The 27777-nt window shown below is 39.8% G+C and overlaps 1 protein-coding gene across 5 annotated transcripts; it reads left to right on the forward strand.

Annotated features, from left to right (window-relative positions):
- Positions 1-850: 850 nt before the first annotated feature.
- Positions 851-27419, forward strand: ap3d1 (adaptor related protein complex 3 subunit delta 1). Of its 5 annotated transcripts, XM_055046457.1 has the most exons (35): positions 851-1217; positions 4095-4190; positions 4892-4972; positions 5120-5200; positions 5296-5403; positions 5552-5681; positions 6380-6519; positions 6892-6965; positions 7073-7122; positions 7344-7393; positions 7699-7747; positions 10355-10500; positions 10967-11115; positions 11212-11442; positions 11528-11759; positions 11852-11997; positions 12122-12263; positions 12574-12645; positions 12979-13054; positions 13206-13405; positions 14061-14134; positions 14969-14992; positions 16160-16322; positions 16505-16654; positions 18107-18160; positions 19643-19738; positions 19990-20148; positions 20408-20455; positions 21076-21096; positions 21474-21663; positions 21743-21831; positions 22212-22297; positions 22720-22841; positions 24712-24791; positions 25038-27419. In XM_055046457.1, the coding sequence occupies exons 1-35, from the start codon at positions 1122-1124 to the stop codon at positions 25131-25133; spliced, it is 3801 nt and encodes a 1266-aa protein (XP_054902432.1). In that variant the 5' UTR covers positions 851-1121; the 3' UTR covers positions 25134-27419. The 5 variants fall into 5 exon arrangements, with proteins under 5 accessions (XP_054902432.1, XP_054902440.1, XP_054902454.1 ...); XM_055046465.1 differs by lacking the exon at positions 21076-21096; XM_055046479.1 differs by lacking the exon at positions 18107-18160.
- The last annotated feature ends 358 nt before the right edge of the window (positions 27420-27777 follow it).

Raw genomic sequence — 27777 nt, forward strand, 5'->3', positions numbered from 1 at the left:
AACTATTTTACTGTATCACAAAATCTGGCCTTTTAGGACATAGTTCAATACTTTTGATGGACTTTCTATTGCATGAATACCTTTAATAAGAATATATAAAATATGTGGTATAAAAAATTGGTTTTGTTTTAAGGCATGCATTATTTATTGAATAATCTAGTATTATTCAGTTTTATGTATTCTATCTGCTTCTATTAAAATATGTTGTGCCATTGAAAAGAGCCACTAACTGAATCCAAGTAATAGAGCAGTAAAATTATATTTCTATAGATGAAATTTTGGCATTAATTTTAACAGAGCATAAACATTTATGACAAAACTAAAAAACACCCAAGTTATTTAAAATACAATTGTATGCTCTAGTAAAAACATACAAATAATCTCACTGTATGAAAAATGTGTTCATCCGCCTGTTATTTTTCAAATATCTCGAAATGAATTTTGAGATATGACACTTTGTTGAACTTTTTCAATTTGACGGGTGTTTTCTTTGAAAATATTAGAATACAAATTCTTCACTTTTCATATAGTTCATTTCTCTAAATTTTCAACAAGAACATAAAGCATTAACTTCAGAGATAAAATAAGGAGAATAAATACAGAACAATTCCACTAGTATGTGTATGGATTTATGTAGGGACAAAAAAAAAGTTAATTGTTAAAAAAATGTTAACAAAATGTTTTAATTTCCCTTTTAAATGAAATCACAAATCCTCTTGTTTATTAAATCGAAGCACCAAATGTAACAATAATCCACTGTCAAAAAGAGGCAGACTGACTTTTCGGGACTCTGGACCTTTAATTCCTCCGATTCCCACATGAGAATCTTCACCGCTCCGGTCAGCTGACTTTAGACGCCATTTTGTCAGCCATTTCCTACGCTGATCCATTGCCAGCGTCTCTGCACAGCTCAGGACGCCCCGTCCGGCCTCAGCAGCTTCACCTACCCACCCGGGCTCGGCAGACTTGCAGCGGACCGTCAACGCCACTGTACCCGGGTGGATGAGAGACTAGCCCAGCGGGTCGGTCGGTTCGGTCTGCACTCAGGAGAGGGGACCGTCTCTGCAAGGCGCTTTTAGCCCCCGAGGGACGGAGCGAAGCGGCACAAGTCACAGGCAGACATGGCTTTGAAGATTGTCAAAGGGAGCATCGATCGGATGTTCGATAAAAATCTCCAGGATTTAGTACGTGGCATCCGGAATCACAAGGAAGATGAGGTAAAACGAGCACACTCGGCCACCTGGAACACCTAAAAGCGAACATTTGGCAATGTTTTTTGAATTCAACTCATTTTAGCATCACCGTTATACCGCCACTAGCTAACCAACGTTCACGGCTAACAGTGGGTAAGTTAGCCAGACGTTAGAGCCAGCGGTTAGCAGGTAACCCGCCGGGGTTACCTGCTACCAGCCGAGTTAGCTTTGCTTTCATTTCTTTTTTTTTTCATCTTTTCAGAATGAAACCCGCAAGGCAGTTTTCAGAACCGTGTCAGGTGTTTGACGAGGTGGCTTATTGCAGGGTTGATGCTGACAGTTGGCTAACAGATGGAGGAAGAAGATGGCAATGAATCACAGTTTACCAGGAAATTACTGCTCAGCATAGTTGAGATCAAAACACACTGAAGGATTACTGAACTGGCCTACAGACCAACAGCAGGCTTCCCATTGGCTCCAATGCTATTTACACATATGATTGGGGAGAAAAAAAAACAATCAATAACGCACACTTATATTTTGCGTCTAAATAGCAAAAATGTCAAGTAAACATGCTTCCTTAGTGTTGTGCTGTACCTTGCAGCCAAAGCTGAGGAGCTTTGTGACAGTCCCATTTTGACCCCCTCAAAGCTACATTACTGTACTTTCTTATATAAGCTTTAACCCAGGACGGAAAACATCTCCATTCTGCTAAAACAGAACAACATCACAACAATCAAACCTTTTTTCAGTAACCATAATCTGCCTCTGCAACAATCTCGAAGGCGAAAGTCCTAAAAAGATTCCAGCAGTTTACCAGTAATTTCCTGATCAACTGTGATTCATTGCCATCTTCTTCATCCATCTTGTTCTTGAAACGAATGATGTGGATCTTTTTTAAGCAGGGGCTTTAACATACAATCAGACTGACTGTGTTTGATGATACCATCCACGGTGCAGCAAAGGCAAAGGGCGCTCAAGCCGATCTTTTTAAATCACCTTGTGCTGGTGATGCTTTGCCTGGTTGTTGATGTTGAAATGCTCAGTGAGTACTAGTTAGTATAATTGGTATATGCAGTCTTAAGACCAATTGGTGTTGGATTTCTGTCTAACTCATCTGACAGGCATATTTTTTTTGCAGCAACTAAACCAGTAGATTCTATAAAAAAAAAGAAGAAATCAAATGTTCTAAATAAAACTCTGGGACCTGCTGCGTCCTTCAAGCCTGTTTGGGTTTGATCTCTTGACTCGGGTCGTGGTTTTGTACTCGCCGTCAGTTGTAACCTAACCCGGGTCGCCCAGATAAGTTGCTGGTTGCCCAGCCGACAGTGGACAGTTTGCTAAAATATTAATACTTTGTCTCTGTGTTCCTGTGAGTGTGTGCTAACCGTGGGCAGCCTGCATTTTCTCATGCTCTCCGTTTGCTTTTCACATGTAAGCGACATCTTTCACACGGTTTATCCATTCGTTCTCCCGTTAGTGCTACAGCACAGAGAGCAAATTGAAGAAATAAGTGAGGATGTTGCTGAACAGCTTAAAGAACTCGGAGGGGAAACGATTTTGAGCCGTTTGTTGGTTTCTTCTGTTTAAAGAAAGGAAATGGGACAACTCGGAGAACTCGCACGCTCCAGTGTAGTTCCAGCCCTGTTTCAGTAGAAGCCACTGGCATCAGTGTGTTGGCCTTGCCCCAGTTATTTGAGTTATTTTGATCAGTTCTGAGTGTCATTGAGTAAGATTGTCTCTTCTTGTGCGATCTCTGCAAAACACAGCGTCTTATGGATCGTCAGCAGCAGAGCTCAGCAACCCTTGCCCCCCCCCGCACCCCCTTCCTCCTGTCACTGTGCTGTCTCATGACTGCACACACATGACCAGCACACTCCACATAGCTAGACGTGTTTGTTTTGTGGGGTTGCGCCTCTCAACAATGACTGACTTGGTTTCTTGCATGAAAGCTGTTGACTCCACACTGCTGAATTAAATGGATGGTTTTGCCCAGTCATTTGAGTTATTTTGATCAGTTCTGAGTGTCATTGAGTAAGACCGTCTCTGCAAAACGCAGCGTCTGTGTATTCTATTCATTTCAAATGTATTCTATTCGTTTGCAGATGATCATTTCAGGATTCTAATTGTTTTTATTTCTTGGTTGCTTCGAGCTTTTTGCAGTTGCATCTGAATGATTCAGAGTATCACAGAAATGGTAATTATTTCAGGAGGTTAAAAAGTACAACTTGTTGAATTGGCCGTTGTCTAGCAGAGTCCTTATCAGTCTATTATAAGAAATATAAGCCACAAAAGCTTAAATTGACTTTTCAGTGCTTTGTCCAAGTATATGAAAGGAAAGTTAAGTGGAAGGAAAAGATGCTCTTGCACCCAGGAGTCAGGACATTCTCCTGGATAATGTCTTTTTAAATTCAGGCTAAATTGACTCATTTGGCCCATTTAGTAATAAGCTGTATTTCAATGTGCTTTTTGAAAAAAAAAAAAGTTAACATTCGACACCAACAGCAGTAATAAGTTTCACTGAAAGTAATAAACCGGATGGATTAATGAATGTCCCTTTTCTGCTTTATTTTTCGCTGCTTTTTTTTCATTGAAAGTCTTTCAAGACAATTGTATTTGATTACTGCTTGACGTATGACTCAGCTGCCTCCCTGAGCCAACAGTAGGCTCGTCAATAGATGCAATCTTGGATGGAGAGCAACATAAAGGGCAGGACTTGTGCAACCTATTTATTTAGTTCCCCCTTCGACTGGAAAGCGACAACAAAACAAGCAGGATTGTTGCAGCTGGCTTTCTGTTGCTCGGTCGAAACGTGCCGCTCCGGATATTGCTCTACCTAATCTAATCTGGTGTCTGCTTTTGTCTATTCTCCCCTTGTCCGCTCCTTTTGTCTGTCCGCAGGCCAAATACATCTCCACATGCATCGACGAGATCAAACAGGAGCTCAAGCAAGACAACATTGCTGTCAAGGCCAATGCTGTGTGCAAGCTCACCTACGTAAGATCCCCTCTGCCTGCACACCCCGCCGCTGCCTGTCACTTCTGCTTCGCACATACACACTCATGCACACACAGATGAACCTCTGTGTAGCACCGGTGGTTTAATCCATTCCCTCCCTGCTTCTTCTGGTAGAAGACCATGTCCTCGTTTTTAAGCGCCTGCTAAAAATGAAAGCATTACTCCATGCAGTTTGCGGGATTAAGTATTGATGTGCATTCTGCTGCAAGACAAGTGAGAGAAGCACAGTTTTGTTTTTTTCTTGTTAGACATTGTGCACTATACTTTTCATCAATTAGCTGTTTTTTTTTAAGAGAGGAAAAAAGGGATAGAATACGTTATTATGAGTATATGGTGCTATTTATCACTGGAAGGAATGATGCAGAAAGATTCACCTTGATATGCAAAACAAAATATTTCTCATAGCTTCTTGTAAAACTTTATCAGGTGAACTCTAACCCTGCAGCTGCTTGTAATGTGTATCCGCTGGCAATTTCGCCACTACGAGCAGGACAATTTCCAATTAAAGTGTAAAAGTTTTTTTATTTGTAGATTACAAACGCATCAGGGTTTAAACCTCCATTTTTTTTGCCCCCTTTGCTCACACTCAGAGCTTTAGTTTCCGTATTTATCACAGACACAGCTTAAAGCCGCCCTCTTCTCCGCTTATGCCCACCGTATCTGTCCCGTCTGTGTTACAGCTTCAGATGCTGGGCTACGATGTCAGCTGGGCTGCTTTCAACATCGTTGAAGTCATGAGTTCCTCCAAGTTCACATACAAGGTAGGACTTTGGTTTTGTTATTGCAGAACTCATCTAACGACAGAAGGCTTCTCTGAAAGCAGTACCATGAATCCTCTCCAGGAAATGCGCTGTCCAGGTACATTTCTGTCAACTCGCTGATGAATGTGTTTGCCTTCCTTTTCGCAGAGGATTGGTTACTTGGCAGCCTCGCAGTGTTTCCACGAGAGCACAGATGTCATCATGCTGACAACCAATCAGATCCGAAAGGTCAGCGATGCACCTGTTTTGTGCTTTATTGTGAGCCGACTGGTTTTCATTGAATCAACAATTTTTCTTTCTGTTTCGGCCATTTCCATCTGCAGGATCTCAGTAGTCCCAACCAGTATGACACAGGTGTTGCCCTAACAGGCCTGTCTTGTTTCGTTACCCCTGATCTGGCACGGGATCTCGCTAACGACATTATGACTCTGGTGAGTCACAGAAAATGTCAAGTTTATCTGCATGGTTCATCCTCTAGTGTCCTGTTTTTTTTTCCAGAATAGATAAGAAATGTATATTATTTTTAAAATTAGAATAAAACTATCATATTTCTCCTTTCCTTTGCTGTGTTTTACTCAGATGTCCCACACCAAACCTTACATCAGGAAAAAAGCTGTGCTGATCATGTATAAGGTATTTTTAAAGTACCCAGAATCTCTGCGTCCCGCTTTCCCAAGACTCAAGGAGAAACTGGAGGACCCAGATCCAGGTAATTGCCAAGACATGTATTTAATTTATTGAACACAAAGACATTTTCCATCAGTTTGTGGTGCTTGTTAGAGGCATATGTGATGGCACAATGATATGTTGCCATCTAAAACATTTTTTCAAATTGTAGATGAATATAATCAACAGAATGATGGGAGCCTGGTGTGTTTTACCAGGACTGTTTTATAGTGAATGAAGGGAAATTAAGGTAACATGGTGGCTGCTGTAGTGTTAAAATAAACTGGGGTGTGACATTTTCAAGTGCTAAATCTCATCGCAGCACTATCTGAGAGCTGCTGCCTCACAATATAACACATTAAAAATACTTGCAAACAATATCCCAGGTATCAGTGCTGCTGCTGAGTATTTTAAAAGTCAAATATGAGCTGCAATGCTAAACAGTTATATACTTCTTCCCATCCATTAATGAAACTGAGATTAAAATGTGCATTCTATTTTGTTCTTTAACGTAATTTTCTACACAATTTAACGGCTTTACCTGCCACGCATAAAACATAACTGTTCTAAAAATCTTTTCCTTGTTCTTGCGTTCTCATTGGGGTTTTTTTGTTTTGTTTTTTTTTCCCCCATTATGCACGATATACCCCTTTGAAATAGTCAATTAAAAAAGCCAATGTGACATTGCAATCACATTGGCTTTTTCCCCCCTATGTTTAATTATTTTCTGCTCTCTCTCAGGTGTCCAGTCAGCGGCCGTCAATGTGATTTGTGAGCTGGCGAGGAGAAACCCAAAGAACTACCTGTCTCTCGCCCCCCTTTTCTTCAAGCTTATGACCTCCTCCACCAATAACTGGGTTCTCATTAAGATCATCAAACTGGTAAGTGAACAGGACGACCGGAGCGGCTGCAGCAAACAAAAAAAACTAGAAACATGAGAATTGTCAAATAAAATAAATAATCCGTTCCAGTGCTTTTAGTTCTGGTGTTTTTTTTTTTTTGTGTGTTGTGCTTTTTAAGAATTTTACTATTTAAAAGAGCACATGTACACTGAAAGAGGAAAAGATGCCTCTTCTTCCCGCAAGGTCACATGACACTTTGGATTCAACAGATAAAGGATTTTAAACAGAGTCGTGTCGTTTGTAGCTTTACAGTCAGGTTTAATCTGTGCTGAAGCTTCCACATAGAAAACTGCCAAGTTCTCACATTGTAACTCCAATACTTCAATTGTCACCCTTTTCCTCTCCTAACAGTTTGGTGCGCTCACACCTCTGGAGCCAAGGTTGGGGAAGAAGCTTATTGAGCCTCTGACAAACTTAATCCACAGGTGAGAGATCAAAGTCCTGCTTATATTTTTCCTATGGATACTAAAGAATTACAATTTGAGGCAAATGAATCTGTTTTTGCTCTTGAACTCATCTTTCTGTCCCACAGCACCTCTGCCATGTCTTTGCTGTATGAATGTGTCAACACTGTAATTGCAGGTCAGTACTGGGAATCTGTGGGGAATGCATTCAACAAATTGTTGCTGAGTTTCTTAAGAGATTAGAATCCTAGATTTAAACCACAACTCCTACTGTCGAGTTTGTAAGCCCTGAAAGTTAAAAATGCATTTTGCCATTTATCCCATTTATCCAAATGTGTAAGTCAGACTTCTGTAAAGATTCCAGACCTGAGCTAACCGCCTTGTTGTCCTTCATTGCAGTGTTGATTTCTCTGTCCTCTGGGATGCCCAACCACAGCGCTAGCATCCAGGTAGGGAGCTCCAGCTTTCCATCCCATCTATTGAAGTTTGCATGGAAATTATGCTCAACCCAATTCTTTCCACTCCAGCTGAATCATAATGCATGATGAGCAAATGGTCTGTCTGATTGGAAGGCCAAAAGACATTCAGTCCATTTCTCAGTGATCCAGAAAGTTAGCTACTCTAGAATTTTTTGCATGATATTTCCTATTGGGAGTCAGATCTGGTGTGGAAAGGTCTAGAAAATCATTAATTCCTTTTCTCCCTTTGTTTTCTCCTGCTCCTCTCTTTCTTTGCTTCTTTCTCTCTCCCACAGCTCTGTGTGCAGAAACTGCGAATCCTGATAGAAGACTCGGACCAGAACTGTGAGCCCTCTGTCAATGCCTGCAGTGTGTCATTTTCTCATTGTCTGTGTGTTTCTGACTGTGGAACAGTCGGCTCTTGTAGACGACCACACCGTAGACCTCCTGACTCTGGATAACTCGAACTTTATTGCTCTTTTACTAAATTAGAAGGCCTGCTTGGAATACCATTGTTCCAAAGCAGCATCTGCAAATTGCCGAGTAGGACTGCGAAGAAGCTTGCAGTGTTCATTCTCGGACTGCTTCAGTTCGTAGCTCAATAACCATCCAGGCTTTAAGCTGGAGTTGTTTAATAAAAGTTTTGGTTTTTATATCGTTGTAGTCAGCCATTCGAGTTATCCGGACATCCATAGCTAGTTGTGTGTATGTGATGTAGAGAGTGGATTTTTGGTGGTAGTATACTAGAATTTGAGGTTCAACGTTTTGTTTATTCTTTTATCTTCTGCTGAAAAAAAAATTGAAGCTATTTTTGTGAAATGTGGCTTGGTTTTAGAGCACCGTTGTTGGTCCTCGGAATCAGGTGTCTGCTACGTCTAAACAGCGGCCTTTACTGTGACGTAACACGAATACCTTATTGTGCTAACTAGAGGTGGTAAACCTCGCTGGAGACTGAACCTGCTTGGTATCACAGCTTTGGAAATCAGAATAAAGATACTGACTGAGAAAGCACCGCCTATCAACCAAAAATGGAAAAAATGTAAAGCATGCATGAACATCATGACCTTTTGTTCCCTCTCCCTCCTCTTTAGAGTTGGGTTCTGTTTTAGTCTTGCGTCTTGCTTTTATCAGATAATCTTTGAGAGATTTTACAGCAGAATGGATACTTTCAAAAAATCTATCACAATGGACACGTTTCACTCTTTTTGCTCAGTTTGATGATCAGCAGGTCAAATAGTGAACAATTATGTTTTCTAATGTATTACAATTAAAATCCCACAGATTTTCATCAATAAACACATCACCCAACCGCTTAGTTGCAGTTGTTCATAAATGTTGGATAAAAGTTAGGTAAATTAGCTTTTTACTGATAAATGAGAACAATATTCAAAATCCTCATTTAAATATCGGATTGAAAGCCCTTGAAGACTGGCAGAGCTCATAACCAGTTTTTTGATGCTAAATAAAGCATTCTTAACGGCTCAAATCTGAAGCTAATGCAGCATTCTAAAATTATTAGTTCCCCTTTGGGGAAGTGGTTTTAATGTGTAACCAGCAGGCTGGCAAACTTGTGTTTTAAATATAAATGGACAATGACAGGGTAAACACTAATGCATATTAAAGCTGCGTTTTTTTTTTTTTGTGTCTGTTTTGATCTACACTTTGTGAACTTTTTAGCTTTAGATACTGAGGTTGTGTCTGCAGTATTTCAATGAACAGGAGTAAGAAATGACAGTGTGGAAAACTGACCAAATGATTTATTTATTTTGTTGCCCACAGTAAAAGAAAATGCATTGTGCAAAAATAGATACCGCTGCGTGATATGACTTGTTAAAGGTGGTATTAATTATCTGCTGTGTTTGTGAAGTAGCAACGTCAGCAGCTGGCCGTTTGTGTGATGACATTCACTGCACCTAGCGTCTCCTCACCCAAAGGTCACTGCTTTACGTTTATTGATTGAGAAAGCTGAGAGGCTTTGTTATTCTCTGCCCAATACAATGACTGACAGAATGCCTATTTTAGAAAATCCTTTTGGTGTGTGAGGAACATCTGTCAGGGACTTAAAGGATAAATCAAAACAAAACTAGTCTCCTGTGTGTATGTGTGTTTGTCCTTTCCATTGTCCTCTAAGTTTTGTCTTGCTGTTTTCCTTTTTTTTTGTTTTTCCTTTTTGAATCTGTAGCTTGTTGTAGAACTTGGGTTATATACAGGATGATCTCAGTGAATTAGAAAATCATGAAGTTAATTTATTTCAATAACTCTGTTCATGCGTTCATGACAGAGTGATTTAAGTGTTTATTTCTCCTTAGATGTGATGATTATGGCTTACAGCCAGTGAAAATGGAAACTTCTTGAAGAGACTTTCCTTCAGTCTTCTTGAGGCTGCCATTATGCTGTTACTTATGCATAGTGTTCTACCACACTTTTTCCATCCACTAATCTTTCCGGTAATGTGCTTTTCTATAAAAGCGTGGGGGGTTACTGCAAAGTCATGCCTCTTTCACAGTGCACATCAGTGCAACATTCCTGTATAAATATTCTTCAATTGATCTTATTCAATATTCACATTTTCTGAGAAAAGTCGTTTTAACGTTTTCCTTAGTTGTTGGCTATACTCATTAAAATTAACTGATTTTTTAAAACATTTTTTTCATATCAGTCTAATTATTCTCCTCAAGATGAGTTTTATTCCTTCAATGGAATTGCTGCAGCTTTAAAAAGCTCATTTTACCTGGTATTGTTCAGCCCTTTTTGGGAGAATGCATTTACACTGGACTGTAATATATCTTAAAATTACTGAGATAAATCATTTAAAATATTATTATCCACATAAATTAATAATTGGCTGTCTAATCAAATTGCGTATCAGCAGACATAAGAACTAGTAAAACATTAGGAGCTGTTATCTATCAAGTTCATTGTATGAGGTTGTGTGTTTTCATCTTTGTGCAGTGAAATATTTGGGCTTGCTCGCCATGTCCAAGATCCTGAAGACGCACCCCAAGTCTGTCCAGTCTCATAAGGATCTCATCCTGCAGTGTCTTGATGACAAAGATGAGTCCATTCGTCTCAGAGCATTGGACCTTCTCTACGGCATGGTATGAAGCTGAAACAGCACTCCACTCTGTTTGACCCATGTATGCTATGTGTAAACATGCATGTAGAAGCTATTTTCGTTTCGGTGAGATGCGTAAAATGAAACAGGAAGGAGCACAAAGACTTGGAAGCTGATCTTAATATCAATGAAAGTTGATAACAGCAGGATGGATTGAAGAACTTAGTGCTCATCCTATCCAGAATAAGATTAAATCTGTAGAATCAGCTCAGAGTTTTACAAAAATTGGAAGTTGGCAACAAAACCAAGCGCATCTTCAGTTAATTTAGTTTCCTGCATTATGATGTTTGTTCAGGATGAATAAATGGGAATCTCATTGAGCTCAAGCATGAAGAAAAATGTGTATTGTTAGCCTCAGCAATATGTTTTTATTGTCTTTTTAATAAGGTAAGAGACATTATTCAAACCTTAATTCACATCATTACGGATTGCATTTCTGCTTTGTCCAGGTTTCTAAGAAGAACTTGATGGAGATTGTAAAGAAGCTTATGCTGCATGTGGACAAAGCTGAAGGAACCACTTACAGGGATGAACTTCTCACCAAGATCATCGATATCTGCAGCCAGAGCAACTACCAGTACATCACCAACTTTGAATGGTTTGTTTTGCCGTTTGCCTGCGCTCTTTTCTGCCTCACTCAGAGTTTATCTTGGTTGGATTGAACGCCACTTGCTGTCCTGTGCGTGACTGACAGGTACATCAGCATCCTGGTGGAACTGACCCGACTAGAGGGCACACGACACGGCCACCTCATCGCCTCTCAGATGTTGGACGTTGCCATTCGGGTGAAGGCCATCCGCGCGTTCGCCGTCGCTCAGATGGCCACTTTACTGGACAACGCCCACCTGCTGACAGGCAACACGCAGCGGAACGGCATCTGCGAGGTTCTGTACGCTGCGGCCTGGATCTGCGGCGAGTTCTCCGAGTGAGTTCACATTTTCACACACAATGTGCCGAGCGGAGGACGACCCCAAAAGCATGCAGGTGTATAAATCTTATTGTTTTGGTAGACACCTGGAGAACCCGATGCAAACGCTGGAGGCCATGCTGCGGCCCAAGGTGGCCACACTGCCGGGCCACATCCAGGCCGTGTATGTTCAGAACGCAGCCAAGCTGTTTGCAACGGTGCTGAAGGGCGAGGAGGGGAACACAGACAGCACAGCTGCACAGGAAGCCAGCCAGCTAATGATAGACAGGCTGCCGCTGTTTGTGCAGAGCGCCAACCTCGAAGTCCAGGAGAGGGTGAGACAGACGGGGAGCTGAACAGATCACGCCCGGACAAACTACTCTGGTCAAGTACGATTTATGCTGACTGGCTCACCTTCTGTCCTCAGGCGTCCTGCATCCTGCAGCTGGTCAAGTACATCCAGAAACTTCAGCAGAAGGACGTGGAGGTGGCAGAGGAAGTCAACGCGCTGTTTGCAGGAGAACTCAACCCCGTAGCCCCGAAAGCACAGAAGAAAGTTCCTGTTCCTGAAGGGTCAGTGTTTTTTTTTTTTTTTTTTCTTTACCATGTACCGACATATTTAATTATAGCTAAAATTTCAGCGCCTTCATAATTACTTTGACTACTGAAGTGTTAAAAGCTTTGTATGTCTGTGAAGCCTGGACCTGGATGCCTGGATCAACGAACCGCCTTCTGAAAGCGAGTCTGAGGATGAGCAGCCGAAGGCGATTTTTGCGAAGGAGGAGCCGAAACACTCCAGACCCCGTCACACAGAGGTGGACGAGAAAGAGCTAGCACGGGTACGCATGGAGGAACGCAGCACATTTTACTCCTGTTATCTGCGTTCTATTATTAGTATAAGGGAATGGTTAATACAAGTCCTCTTCTTTTCATCTTCATTTGCATGTTTGTTTGACATTCTCGATTCTCAAAGACATAGCATGTATATATTCCCGAGCTGTGATTGTTTAATAAAAAAAAGTATTGATCTTTAGCTCAGGGTTAAAGCATTATTTATCTGCCTTCCCCGTGGATCCCTGCGTGTTCTAAAACGGAGTAAAGAGGTTATTCATGGATTAATTCATGATGCGGATTTTATTTCTTTCCCAGAGGAGGGAAGCCAGAAAGCAGGAGCAAGCCAACAATCCATTCTACATCAAGGCTTCCCCGTCCTCTCAGAAGGTATGTTGATCACTTTTCACTCAACTTTTATGAATAATAGTGCTTTGTTTTACACTCTTTAAATGAAACACTGAGTTAATAGGCAGTTTAGAAACTTAAGGATATTTTTTTATCACTGTTCTTTTGTTAAGGATAATTTTAGAAGAATGTAAAGTATGGGAAAAAAACCCCAATATTTGTATGCCCAGATTTTATGATGTCTTTAATCATCAATGGAATATATCCAATGTTCTGCTCATCCATTTGCACATCGTACATCAAATTAACAGATTTTAACTGCACTATAATGACTTTTTTGTGTTTTATTTATTTATTTATTTTTTATCTGTGTAGGTGTATCAAGAAGCTCCTGGCGTGGAGCACATCCCAGTAGTGCAGATTGACCTCAATGTGCCTCTCAAAGTCCCAGGTGGGGTCAGATATCACAATATTAATCAAAAAAACGTTAAAAACATCTTAATAGTTTAGTTAAATTAGTCACCAAATTCCAGTGTTTTTTACCGTTCTCTTTCTTCTTGCCTTCTTTCATTTGTCTTATAAACGACGCCCCTGTTGTTCAGGTCTGCCTATGTCTGACCAGTATGTAAAAATGGAGGAGGAGCGCCGTCAGAAAGAGAGAGCAGAGAAGAAGAAGAAGGAAAAGAAGAAGAGGAAAGAAAAGCGCAGCGGACGAGGGAAGAAACACGATTCGGCTCCGGAGAGCGAAGAGGACATCACTCCAGCTCACATGGTGGACATTGTTACAGAGGAGATGCCAGAGGTAGGCATGCCGGGAGATCGCAATGGTCAATTAGAAACGCCATGAGTTAAGTATTGACCCAGACATCAGTTACTACTACTGTTTAGCTTTTTATTTAAACTCTTTGCAGCTATTTGAGTTAATGCATGTAAATACTAGTTAATACTAGTAAATTAGAAAAACAAAACTGATGCATCAAGCTGAAGCAGAGCAGTAAATTCACTAAGATACGAAGTAGTGCTTGCAATACGGAGATGACGGTGCCCTAAAAAACTGGAACATAAGAATCAGAGTTTATTTTTTATTTTTAAACCACATCAATGCAGCTAAATTATCTTGACTAACCACTACACAAATGGCTTTTTATAAATCTGTATTGATGTTACTCTGAATAACTAAAAAAATCAATGTATATGTCTGAAATATTGGGGAACCTCTGTTTAAATTTTGTTTTAAATCAAAAAGTGCTTTCGTTGTTGACATTTTAGACATGTTTTACATAAAAGAAAATACTCTGGTGAATAAGTTGCATCGGTTTTCTTCAGTTAATAATTACTGCTGCATTTGAGCCTTACAGGGTAATAGAAATTAAGATTTCTATCAAATTTGTTAAAATTGATATTTTGCCATGGTACTAAGTCTTGTGCTATTTGCTGTATCCTCTTGCTGCCTGCAGAATGCCTTACCCAGTGATGATGATGAAAGAGACCCCACTGACCCCCACAAAGCTCTGGACATCGACCTGGACAAGTGAGTTCACATGGCTCTGATCTGCTTCAATTTTTGTTCTCACTAGTTTAACTCTTCATTTCAAACTTCAACTACATCTACAAAATAATCAACCTGCTTGGTTTTTGTGTTTTTTTTTTGTTTGTTTTTTTTGAGTGCTGGGTAGCAACTTGCCAGGAACTGTGTATGTTTTTTTTATCTTGTTTTTTTTTTTCCTTTTTTTGGTAATTTTTATCTTAATTTTTTATTTTGAAGTGCTTTGTTTTTTAGTACAGGACTAACTACATTTATCAAATTCCTTCATTTTTTGTATTAAATTTGTCCTAAAATAGGTTTTGTTTTCATTCTCTTCCCACTTTAACTCCCGTTTCCCGACATACTAAGGATTTTAGCATTGAAACACCTGATTTTTTTATTAGTATTTTTTTCTTAAATGCTTTGGGACTTCTTTCAGTATTCCTGGATGGCTCACCTGTGCCACTTGGAATCTAATGTACATAATTAAAAGGCACATAGATGTCAATATTACGGCTCGACAGTCTGGAACAGATTTGAAAATCTCAAAGCGAATGTTTTCCTGCAATAAAAAAGCTGATGTGAGAACCACTGAGTCTCACATCAGCTCAAAGCTGTTTGACTGAGCTGAAGCCGTACATATTTTAGCAGACGAGCTAAAATGTCTTTAGGGAAGTACAAGTAGCCTGGAAAGTTCCACCCTGCACTTTGTGTTGAGATTTCTGGCCAAAGCATCAAAATTGATGCCACTTGGTCCTGTCCTTCCTCACACCCTCATTACTTTCTGCTTCTTCTTTTCTGTGATTGCACACAACCATCACTGTCTCTCTGTGTGGGCAGTTTGATGGAGTCGGCTGGGCGCAGGTGAGTAGAACCCCAGCCACAGGAAGTGGGCTCTGACTGCACACAGACGGGCTTACCGGCTCTGTCTTTCCGCTAATAGACGCCTTAATACATACAATGCAGCTGCCTCATCCTTTTCTAGTTGGAGCTTGCCCTACCTGCTTCCTTTCTTTTCCTTCCCTGCCTTGTGTTTTCTGTAGCTAGCAGCTTTGGACAATTTATCCAAGTCCCTGTTCTCTTACCCTGATGCCTCTTCTTTCCTGCACCTTTGCACTTACCTTGGCAATATCAGCATCTTTTAATTCAAACAAATGTTTTCTTTTCTTTTTGTGCTCTATAAACTAAGACTATCAGTAAAGCGAAGCATACAAACATATTCATTGGCATGTTGGTGCTGATATTTTCAGGTCTTAATCTTTAATAATAATCTGTCCTGCTTATTACGGTAGACTACCCAATATAGGCTGGTATAGGCTCCCAAAAAATGTGTTTTTTTTTTCTTTTGTTTCCTTCAAATAATGATATGGTGCATGCTTTTAGAGGCCTTACCACATGTAATACATGCCTTAATGCTTCTATCCACAGTTCCCAAGTCATACCTGATTGCTGGTCCTTTGATGTGCCCTTTAATCAGTGCTAGTCTGTAGGTTTGAAAAGCATAACATCAATTGGTTCTCATAAAATGTTTCTATTAAACCCTATCTGTAAGTCATCCTGGGAGAGGTTGAATTATTTAGTTTTAGGAGTAGAATGTAATTTCAAAGGAAGTGAGCATCTTGTTGGGCAGTTGTTTACGGATGGATGGGAGGCTTACAAATAAAATGTGTTTAAAGCTAGAACAGTATGTTTTCAGACAGAAAGCGTACATAGATCTTCGCCAGCAGGGGGACACACTGCATGCTGGCCTAGCTTTGAGGGTGAAAAGACATGAAGACTTGTGTGGAGAAATGTTCCGATGTCTAATTGTTTCATGCTTGGAGAAATAACGCAGCTCTGCATTTTGGAAAACCGGAATGTGCCTGAGAATTGCTTTCTGTTCCACCTTAGTATGCCTTGTATTGTCAACTTGCAAAACAAACTAATTCTCATAGTTTTCCAGGTCTTGGCACCAAATCCAGGTGGGTCAGTTGTGTAACAAAGTCTTGTGAGTTAAGTGATGGGTTTCTGTACGTTTTGCTTTTTGTCCAGGCCGCTTGCAGACAGCGAGAAGCTGCCGGTCAGGTCACATCGTGCTGCCGAGGCCCAGAAAAGCCCAACAGATGGAGAAACTGAAAATGCGACTTTGCAGGAACCCAAGAAGAAGAGCAGCAAAGAAAAGAGAGGGAAGAAAGACAAAGAGAGAGATCGGAAGGTGAAGGAATTGTTTTGATCACAAAGACCAGCCACTATTCAGGCTATCTAGTGTCATAAGACAGACTAAATATTTAAAATTGTTCATCAGATTTATGAAAGGACATCATTAAGCTGTCAGCTGCTTTGACTTTGTTCTTAAGCCTGACTGAAACATGAAACTTTATTTTCTTGCTTTCGCAGAAGAGCAAAGAAGAGAAAAAGAAGAAAAAACACAAACATGAAGACAAGGAGGAGGATCTTCTCGTGGATCAGCCTGACGAACCTGTGCTCCAATCAGAGGAAACGAGTCAAGTGGCAGAACCGCCCACTTCCTCCTCTACCAATGCTGAGGTACTTTCAAAACAAGTCTAAGCCAAAAATGGCTAGCATCTAAAAGAAATTATAAATTATGGTGGCGTGCAAAAGCTTTTGAACCCTGCAGCCTGGTTTAGGGTTGACGCAATACAGAAAATGTCAAACTTGATACCAATACTAAGAAAAATACGCAAGACTATATCACTGCAACTATTTTTCTTTCTTCTTTAAATGTAGTTTTTTTTTTTTTTTTTTTATTAAAGAACAGAAAATATTACCAAATATAGAATGACAATAATTTCATTGCTATGATTGGGGGAAAACCACAAAGTATAAATCAAATCAGCGCTGACTTGAGAAAAGCATCAACTTAAAAGTCAACTTTTTTTCGAAACGGTAGACTACCCGGTTTGACGAGTTTCTGCTCAATTGTCGACTTCAGTCTGGAACCACTGTGTTAAAATTAAGTTGTTTTATTATCGACCACATTGGCTTCCAATTCATTTGTCACTGAAAAGTGGAGTCATGAAAGGGACGTGCTGATCATTTTGTCACTTAACTACTTAGTAAAAAACAGAGTCTCTGCTGAGGCACGTAACCCTGTTAACTCATACCTGCAGTTATATCACTATGTGCAGGAACTTTACAACTTTATTATTGCAGTGTTAGTTGTAGCGCTGCCCCTCGGCTTTTTGTGTTTTGCTGTTTGAATGCCTTCTAGGCAAAATGAGCAACGCTTCTGCATTTGTTTTGTCAGCCAAAGAGGACTGTGAAGACTCTTCAGTAACAACCTTTGACCAGGTTGTTACTGAAGTTTTAAACTTCCAGCAGCAGCAGCAGCTCAATGTTTAAATTCTTTGACCAGATTGCTCTGGTGTTCCTCAGAAGGATCTAAGAGTTTCTGTAGCACTGCTGTCTGATAATGACTTGTTTTCTATCAGTTTTGACACAAATTAATTTTGTAGAAGATTGTTGTTTTTTTTAAAATCTCTATTATATTAAAATAGCTCTTATCTTGACAACCCCAATTTGATTACATTAACACACCGGTGGACTCCGTTTTCCTTCCACTTCGATATTATGCTCTACTTTGCTGTCCTGTCAGACATTAAACTTCTCTAACGTCATTAAATATGAAGAAGTTTAAGATGTATGAATAATTTTGCAAGGTGCTCTAAACAACTTATTTAATCAGAAACACTATAACATATGTATTACAGTTGCTGTGAAGAAGACTGCATATAAACAGACGTTTGATCATTTCCCTGACGCACCACTTCTGTTGCTTCTTCCTAGCCTCTCTTTCAACCAGCTCCTCTGGTCTAGTATCAGCTTCCTCATAACCGACTGCAGTCTCTTGCCAAATGCTTGATTTATTTATGAAATAGTGCAATGTAGTCTCTTATCTGTTTTCATGAATAGTAGTAAAATACAGAAACTGTGTGGCCCTCACCTCCTGCCCCCCCTCTCCCTCCCTTCCTCTTCTAGGTATCGGATCTGGATTTCTGGCTCTCAAACGCTCCAGTGCCCTCTAACACCCAGGTTGAGTCATTCCCACCCTCCCTCTCTACACATCCTACCCTTCTGTTCTCAGTTTGCACATCCCTGTTTTATAATCCTGTGTCTCATGGACCTTCCTCGCGTGTTGGACCATACACCGTTTCAGTGGCTTCTATCCACTCCCATTTTTAAGCGCACATCTTTTTTTCTAGCATGTCGGTGTACTGTCTGTGTGTACTAGTGGTTCGCGTAAGTTCCTGTTTTGCCCAGTGGGTGTCCTTCTATAATTGAGGTCAAAGTGGGAATTTGTTTTGTTGGTGTCAATGCTGCATCATTTTGCGTCTCTTGAATCTTCCTTAGCAGTCGTGGATTTTTTTGGGGGGTCTATTGTATGTGTTAATATTAGTTCTGTGAGTATCACCTAGGGAGAGGAAATCCCTATTTGTGAGACTAATTTTGTGGTTAAAAATGTCTCATTAGAGATTTTCTGATGCAGCCTTTCATGATTTGAGAAAACACCTAAGCAAGGACTTACCTTCAGAGTACCCTGGACATGTGTATATTCAGCCTTATAATAGACATGTTTTCTTAAAAAAACCATTACAGCATTTTGCAGGAACATTATTATAACTTTTAAAATTCTTATTCTTGGCAAAGTATGAATAATTGTTTCTTTAAAGAAAATGTAGTACATAGAGTTGAGCAAAAATGTACAATGACATTTTCAGGTAAGTGTGCCTTTTGCACAGCTTGTTATTCCTATTTGACAAAGTAAAATTAACCTGTTAAGTCAGGATCAGGTGCTGCTTGTAACTGTGACGACATCCTGGCAACTCCTGTCATTTTTTTCTAAGATCTCACTAAAATGACTTTAAAGCATAGGAGTGATATGACAGAAAATCTTTACAGTTTTGAAGCCATAGCTTTTTCAAAAACTTTGTCTATTTGTCCTGCTTACCGGGCCTCCACCAAACATGCGTAAAATTTTCATTTTGTCTTCTTCCTTTCCTTACGTCATCTCATCTGTGAGCGGCAGAAAAACACCAACATGATACACTTAAATAGAAGTTGCCTTTTGATGTTCACTAAAACTTACTTTTACATCTTTCGTTGACTGATTTGTGAGGACTTGCTAAGTAGAACCAGTGCTGTCAGGTGTCTGGATCTTTATCCTGGAGCTCATCAGCCCTGAAGAAAAAACAAAAACAATCTAGAAATGGGCCTTAACGTGTTTTTGTTTCTGCACTGATTGTCTTTCCAGCAAGACAGATCGTATCTGTATATATTAAATATGTTGGTTAGATTCCGCCTGGTAGACAGTTTTAAGTGTGTTCTCCTTAGTTTGTGTCGCTGGTTAATCCAGTAACTTTACGAAGCATATAAGGCAGCGAGGCATGTTTGTCGTCCTCCCTAATTCACTTGCCTCTTCCAACACAGATGTGGCAAACTCGGCCATGTGTGTTTGTGGTCGCTCCTGCTAATGCATTAATCGGGTGCTTTATGTTTGGGTGTGTGTCTGAGCAGGAAGCAGCAACAGTAGCAGCAGCAGCCCCAGAGCCCTCTGTCACAGCACCAGACTCCGAGCCAGATGAACCCAAAGACACAGAAATGGAGGAGACGGTGAGTCACGCTGATAATGTGATCAAAGTTAAACTTTTGGCCGCAGCCCTCAAGATTCACACCCTGGATGGGTTTGTCGCATTGGCAGCTCTCCTTCCAACAAGCTGGGGCAAATGATGGTCCAACACCTGATGGCATCTGTCAAATGAATAACTGCTTCAACCACTTTCACTGTTCAGCTTTTATGTATATATACTCATTTGTCTGGTGTGACAGTAATTCATGGCTGTGTTCTGTGTTTTAATAATTAGAAGTCCTCAAAACACAAGAAGAAGAAGCAGAAAAAGGAGAAGGAGGAGAAGGAGAAGAAAAAGAAGAAGAAGCATCACCACCATCATCATCACCATGGTGACGGTGCCGGAGAGGAGTCTGTTCAGAACGGCACAGTTGAGGAGGAAGAGCCCCTCCCGGTCAGTGTGAAAGCAGCAAGTGTAAGGTTGTGCATGTGCCAATGAGCTTGGTTTTCTCCTAAGTTAATTATTATAACATGCTCCTTTTTCTCAATTAGCGTCTGTGATCCCAAAGCCAGAAGAGCTCAAGGAGAATAATTTATCGTCATTGTTTTGCTTGCTCTGTTCAAAGTCACTTTCTGCTACAATCACACTTTTGCATGTTAAACATAAGGGACACAGAATGGCTGATATGACCTCAGCTTTTCTCTCCTTTCAGCCAATGTCCAATTACTGCCTGCTGGCCGAGAACTCCTACATCAAGATGGTGAGTGTCTGGGACGTTTTCTTTTTAAATTTGGCATCAATATGTTATTTAACTCCCCAGTTTGATTTCTAATGGGCATGAATGATTCTCAGAAGTTGGATTATGTTTGGCCTTCAGTTCGACATTAAGAAACAGTCAGTGCATCTGTCTTTGTTGCTGATTGTTGTTCATCTTAGTTTTTTTGTGTCATTAGCTGAGATTACTCAGATTTCTGCAGCTGGTATTTCATGTGATAGAGCTACACAAAGTGGTAACTGTGCGAAGTGGAATGAAAAGGAGACATTGTTGAACACAACTTTTCATTCCACTTCCCTACTGTATGACATTTTGTGTTAGTCTGTCCAATCCCAATACAATGCATTGAAGTTTATGAAATATTGATGTTTATTCTACGAGGCTCTAAATTCCACATTAGATTAAAAATAATAAGTATTTGTGAGAAATGCAAAACTTTTCCAACACACTCTTGCACTGAGTAAATGAGCTTTTTTTTCATGTGAAAATGTTACCAATGGTATTTGTGTGGATTTTCTAATTATGACCTAAAAACCCTCAACTATTATAAAATAAGAGGGGGAAAAAAGCCTAAATTACTTTCTGGTCTCTCGCTCTTTTTAAAGATGATGGAAGATGCTGACGAGGTATTGCTCACCATTCTGTCATTGACAGAATATCTTCTAAACTCCTTCTTAGATGTGCTGTTCTCTGTCCTTGCTGTTTCTCACAGACTTGCCCTCTGGGTCAGAGTACATGAAAGCCTCTGTGGGGTGTTGCTTCACTTTCTAAGGCTGATGTTTGTCCCTGTGTTTATCTTACGGTGTTCAGACTGGTTCTATGAAGCCCTGCGTCCTCTCATTCCAAACTAATTAATCTAATTTTCTGTGTTTTTTTTGAAAGTCTTTTTTCTTCAGCCAATTTTTTTTTTTCCTCCAAGTTCTTGAACTGCTTCTCGAATGAATTGGGTGTTGTGACTATGACGCAAAAACCTGTTTGGTTACCTGTCCTTTGTATTCTCAAGGTGTACGACATCCAGGGGAACCTGCAGGATGGCAGCCAGGTGGTTGTGTCTGTTATATTTGAAAACAAGTGCAACAGCTTCCTCAAATCCATGGAGTTCAACGTCTTGGACTCTCTGAACTCCAAACTACAGAGGCCAGAAGGCTCGGGTCCTCACGATGGCCTCGTCGTCCCGTTCCAGCTTCCTCCGGGTCAGAAAGGATCTGCAGAATACCTCCTGTGAAAGTCGGGTTGGGCTTTCTAACAATTTCTTTTTCTCTGTTGGTGAAGGAGTGTCCAATGAGGCACGGTTTGTCTTCACTGTGCAAAGCATCGTAATGCCACAGAAACTGAAGGGAACTCTAACCTTCATTGTTAAGGTCAGTATTAATATTAGAGCGCCGCATCTATACATTAAACAAAAGCATTATAGAAGAACTGCAAGAACATTTCTACTGACAATGCTTAACTTATTTTTGTAAAAAGGCATTTTCTTTTCTTTCTTTTTTTGGTTGTCTTTACTTTTTTTCTTTTTCATTTTTTTTAGAGCCAGTTGTGGTCTATAGATGATTTTTTTTTTGTTGTTTCTACATTTATTTACACAAATTTCTAAGTCAGTCCATGGACTTCTCAGTAAATGTTTAGAACTTAGCTCGTATCCATTTGGGGATTTTTTTGGTTAAATACCATAGAGGATGACATTTATTAATTTTACCAAAACGACAAAAATATATTTGTGTGTTGTTTTTTATTTTTGCAGAATGAAGACGACTCAACTCATGAGAAAGTGGACTTCAAACTGCACTTTACCTGCACCTCCTACTTAATCACTACTCCTTGCTACAGGTGGATGATTTAAATGCACACATGTACAAATATTTAAAAATGATTGATGTCTTTTCTCAATTTAAAAATAAAAGTAGTTCAATAACAAAATTTCTGATTTATTTGGAAGCACTTTCATGGCAACACAGTCTGATGTCCATGTGTTCAGCTAAAGCTGGAAAATAAACTCTCCTCACCTTGAGCAAGCCCCAGGGTCGTGAACTCTGTGTGCTTGTTGGTCATTGGTGTTTTTACACAGTCATGTACACGGCCTAAATGTTTTGTAACCTCAACAGTGTTCTTCGTGCTTTAGGGACTTTTTGTAAGTTTAGTTGTCTCTCTTTGCTTTGGCTCTAACACTTTTGGAATGTGCTTACCGATAACTGCTGAACATTTTGTCTGCTGTCGCAGGTATGTCTTCTAATCTGGTTTGTTCTTTTCAGCGACGCTTTTGCAAAACTGTTGGAGTCGGGAGACCTGAAGAGCAGCTCACTCCGGCTGGAGGGAGTCAACATGCCCTTCCACCATCTGCTGGCCAGGATCTGCTTCCACCATCACTTCTCAGGTAGTCTGGTTTTGGTTTTTAAAAGTTTAAATCCATGTTTGTGAGACCATAAAACCCCCACTGTGAGTTATTCCACCAACTCTGTTGTAGTCTTTAAGTGGCCAGGTGCTTGCTTAGCACAAGTGCCTTCAGTTTCTAATGCCATCAGCATTAGCTGCAGCTCTGACGCTTCAGTGCTGCAATAACTCCCGTCGGGACTGAGAAAAACAAAAAAAACATGCAGTTGTCGAAGGCTTGAAGCATGTTCCTGAAAAGTAGTTAAAATATTCTGAGGTGAAAATTAAAATCTCAAAGTAGTTATAGTTTTTATTTAACAGGAGAATAATAAGACATCTGAGCTTCAACTTTAACAATAGTTATACAAGAATAAGATAAAACACACATTGTTAATCCACATTCAGCTCTTTATTTTTATCTACATTTGCCCCTGATGTTTTTTTTTTACTGAGTTTATAAAGATAAATACTGAGGTTGTTTTATGTCACAGGGTGGTCTTTATAAATCCCACCTAAAATGACATAAAACTCCAGTTTCTCAGCGCTATTTATCAGTTCAGAAGTAACAATGCATGAATATAGATTGTTGTTTAAATCAACTCTTTAAACTCATTGAGCATTCTTTAGTAGAACTTATGAAAGAAAAAAATGTTTTATTCTGGCCCGATGTCATCGTACTGGTTATAGATCTGAACTCTGAGATGCATATTATTAGAAAGGAACATGCTCTTGTTTCTTCTATCTTAGAAATATTGCCAAAGCTGGAAATGATCAGTTTCAGGATCCTTTGAAAAAAAAAAGATCATTATTATAGAGCCCTTGATGGTTAAAAACCTTTATATCTATCTGACTTGCTTCACTTGCATGCTCCAAGTACGTCCCTGAGGTCAGCTGATCAGGGTTTTCTGGTTCCCTCTCATATCAGATTTAAAACTAAAGAGGACAGAGCCTTTGAGGTCTGCGGCACTGAGATAGTGGAATATACTTGCACTGTGTGTAGCGAGATTCAACAACATCAGACATTTTTAGAAACAACTTAGGATTTATTTTCTCAAGCATTTATAGATAAATTCCAAGTCATTGCGTTTCACATTCTTTGAATTGTCTTTGTTTGCAGGACCTTTTTTATGCTTGTATTCTATATGTGTCTGCACAGCGCTTTTATGTGTCTCCTCTTTGAGAAGCCCCATATAAAACTTTTTCAACTCGCTTATAAGTGAGACGTAAGATCTTGAGACGTCTGTTTGCAGGGGTAACATAAAGTTAAACTTTAGGAAAGTAGTCCCAACCCCCATCAGCCAGTTAGGTCCTGTTCTCTCGGGGCTCTTGCCTTCGCTGTCCTGGAAAACTTTTATCTCTACCAGAGTTGCTGCCACTGAAAGAGAAAACATGTAAGAGTTGTACAGTAAACATTTTTCAATTCAACAACCCAAATATAAAGAAAAAAAAATCAATGCTAAAGAGGGACCATGCCAAGAAGTGACTTCAGAAAGTTTTTTTTTTTTTTTTTTCTGAGCTAGGAATCTTGGCACAAGTTTTACTTGTCTTCATTAGGTGTTGGTTTTTATCAGCCCTAATGTTTCATGTATGCTAAACTTTGTAAGTAGGCTTTTATTATTAATTAAGAAATTATAATTTAAGGTGTATGCAACTCGTCACACGAAGTCAACCTTTTCCTATCTTGTTGACAGTATTTCAGCATCAGGCTTTTACAGGAAGAGATGCTCTCTGATATAATGAGGCTTCTGTCAGAAAAACCTCTTACTTGTAAAACCAGTTAAGAGCAGCCATGGGTCCACCAGAGAGACCTCTTTAATGGGAAAACAACCTAAATGATGCTGCTCAGTTTATTCCTCTTGTGATTCCTCGACTAGTTGTGGAGAGGATCGACTCCTGTGCCTCCATGTACAGCAGGTCCATCCAGGGTCACCACGTCTGTCTGCTGGTCAAAACTGTAAGTGACTCTTTGCTTGTTAGCTGTGCCTTCAATACCATAGTTAATTTATGTGCAAAACATGTAAACAAAAGAAAAAAGATGATTCAAAACAGATGTCTTTTTTGAGCAACCACTTTTGTTTAATTAAATCCAGCATGGAGTTTCATGCAGATTTGCTTTTCTTGTAACTTGAGCCTCAAATCTTTGTTTTAAAATGTTAAACCTCATCATGAAATGTTATATTTGTTGCTTGTTCTCTCCCAGTCTGCTCAGACGGTGTCCATCGACGCAAAATGTGACGAGCCGACGCTGCTTGGGAATGTGCTGGATGAGATCAAGCAGACCTTCTCTCAGTGCTGATTGTTTCTGAAGGCCCCCAGGGTGCACCCGGCTCTCCCTGCCACCCACTCCCTCATTATAGCAACACAATCACATTACGAAACACTGCGGCTGGCACCTCCAGCTTCACCCTATTTATTAGTCCTCAAATTTTCAAGATTTCTTTCTCCTCACATCCACTCTGATTCTGCTACACTTTTTTCCTTTTAATTTTTTTTCTCCTGCATTCTATGTGGTCACTCAGCCTCGCTGTTGTTTTACAGACTCAATGTCTCCACGCATCGTCTTCTCTGTTGTGTACCATGATTTTTACTTGTTTTCCAGCTCTTCCTTGCTCTGGATTTGCTCACGTCCTCTACTCTCCCAGGCCTTATCCCTCTGCCCTCCCGCCCTGCTGGCAGTTCATTCTTTAACAGTCGTGTAATGTAACAACTGGATGTTTGCTGTTGATGGTTGAATTGTATTTTTACTGTTTGAGGTTTCATGTTTTCGTCTGCAGTTTGGTTTTGTTTTGACGTATGGGTCTCTTCTCCTCCTGTTTTGTTTGAAGCCTGTCTTTCGCCTTTGTCTCGACTCCCTGCCTCCCGCTTACTGAACATCGTTGCAGCTCTGCTTTGTGGGCCTGAAAAAACAATGTGACTGACTTTTTTTTTTTTTTTTTTGTCATCTGGGTCCTAGCTGGAAAAAATTTTGTACTCTAACTTGGTCACCTCACCTGGTGTCTGAAGGCTAAACATTTGGGCAGCTGCATTGCTGATGGAGCAGAGAGAAAACCAAAGCTAAATACACTAAAAGGCAGGGAGGTTTAAAGGTTTAATAGAAAGCTTTGTCCCTAATTTCTCATTGGTCATGCTCCGAGCAGATGTGGTGTTTTCAGAAACAAAAGAAACTTAGTGGGTCAATGGTTCTTTTTTCATGTTTTTCTTTTTTTTTTTTTTGCTCGGTGCCTTTTCTCCTACAGTCTACTCAAGCTCTTCTGAAGAATTGACATATCGTTCCTTCCATGAATTAAATGGATTTAAATCGTTGATAATAGTAAAACTAGCCACCAGGAAGGCGCATTCTGTGCTAGCAGACGCCGTTCAGGCTCTCTGTCATCCAGTATTGGTTAAATTCCACCGGGAGGAAGCACCTCCTTCGTCTTCTCGTGTTCTTGTGAAATATTTCCGCCTGGGCCACTCGAGTGTTTGCAGCACGATTGTTTCACCCATGTCAGCCGGCACCCAGGTGACATCCCTGATGTTTTCCTGCCCTTCGGAAAAATCGCCTTGCCTCTTTTTATGTTCTGTTGTCATTTTGGGGGGTTTTTTTCCGCCCCAAGGAAGAATTTGCCTCCTCTCACAAAACCTTTTTTTTATTTTTTATTTGAATTAAGTTGTTCGTTTTTGACTTCTTACCCTGTTTAGCAAGATAAAAACTAGTTCATATATACTGTTGAGGCCCTTCTTTGCATCAGTCTGCTGTTGTAGATAATTTTGATGTCTTCGACCATCGGGTCAGCCATTCCACTTGATATTCAGTCTAGTTGTAGAGTCTGAATACAGAGATGATCTGTTGTTTTTCAGGAATGTCAAAAGAAAACGATCATGTATGTATTCCTCGTTCCTGAAAACAACCTCGCTGAATCCAAGAGAAATCGTCTCTTCATTCATTATTATGATCATTGTGTGCATAATATTAGATTAAAATGTGTATATTGCATGATTAGGAATGTATTTTTTTCTGTTATTGTTCTATCACAGGACATGCTTAAACAAAAAGTCATTCCATACTGTCCTTTTTTTTTCTTTTTTCTTTTTCTTTCCCCTGAATATGTTTTTGTTTACTTGATCATGCTCTATTTTCAATGGCATTGTGTTTTTACCTGTTAAGCCGTGATATCACTGAATGTTTTAAATTATTAAACACAAGGGAAGGAAGGGTTTTGGTGTCATGAACACCGAGGGCACGGGGCTCAGAAAACCAGTTTAAAAGTTCACCTGAAGCAGTGTACGGAGAAGCAAACCGCTGTCTCAACTCTCTTTGGTTCGTTCATTGTGAGGTCTTCTTCCACGTTTGGCTCGTTACAATGAAATGTACGCTCACATGAAAGATTTTCAACAGTTATTTTTGTTTTCCTTTTAATTCTCCATGCTCAGCTATCAAATATACATTGTAAATGGTCATGATGTCAAGAGGACAACATAAATTATAAACTCTCCCTTTAAAGAAAGTCCATCAAAACTAGAAATAAATTCTGGGAGAAGCTTCTGTAGTCTCTTTTGTGTTACAAAAAAAATAAATCAATAAAAACTTGCATATACCAAATTTTTTTTGGTCTTTTGACTTTGTCTGAAGCCTGTCTGTTTCCAAGTGTTACTCCAAATTTGCTTGCATTTGGGGTTACTACTGGTGTTTTGTTTTTTCCTTCTTTAAAGTAAGTGTGATACATACTCACATAAACTTTCTAACACTTTAACCAAATTTTCAATGTGTGTTCTGAAAAAGTGTTGGCCTTACAGTTTTTTCTTTCTTTTTTGTTTTTGTCACCAAACTATTTCAGATCATCTGAAATAGTTTGCCAAAAGCCAAAACTAACCCATAACATCTAAAGTACACATCACTCGACGCAGTGAACAAATCAGTGCTCGTGATTTTGCGAGAAAATGGTTAAATCCATGGTGAA

Source organism: Poeciliopsis prolifica, unplaced genomic scaffold (assembly GCF_027474105.1).
Source record: "Poeciliopsis prolifica strain line A6 unplaced genomic scaffold, Auburn_PproV2 SCAFFOLD002, whole genome shotgun sequence".
NCBI classification, from domain to species: Eukaryota; Metazoa; Chordata; class Actinopteri; order Cyprinodontiformes; family Poeciliidae; genus Poeciliopsis; species Poeciliopsis prolifica.

Coding starts and splice junctions, on each gene's coding strand:
- ap3d1 (XM_055046457.1), top strand. CDS start 1,122: ATGGCTTTGAAGATTGTCAAAGGGAGCATCGATCGGATGTTCGATAAA. Junction 7,394..7,698: donor ACCACAGCGCTAGCATCCAG/GTAGGGAGCTCC, acceptor TCTCTCCCACAG/CTCTGTGTGCAGAAACTGCG. Junction 12,264..12,573: donor ACGAGAAAGAGCTAGCACGG/GTACGCATGGAG, acceptor TTTCTTTCCCAG/AGGAGGGAAGCCAGAAAGCA.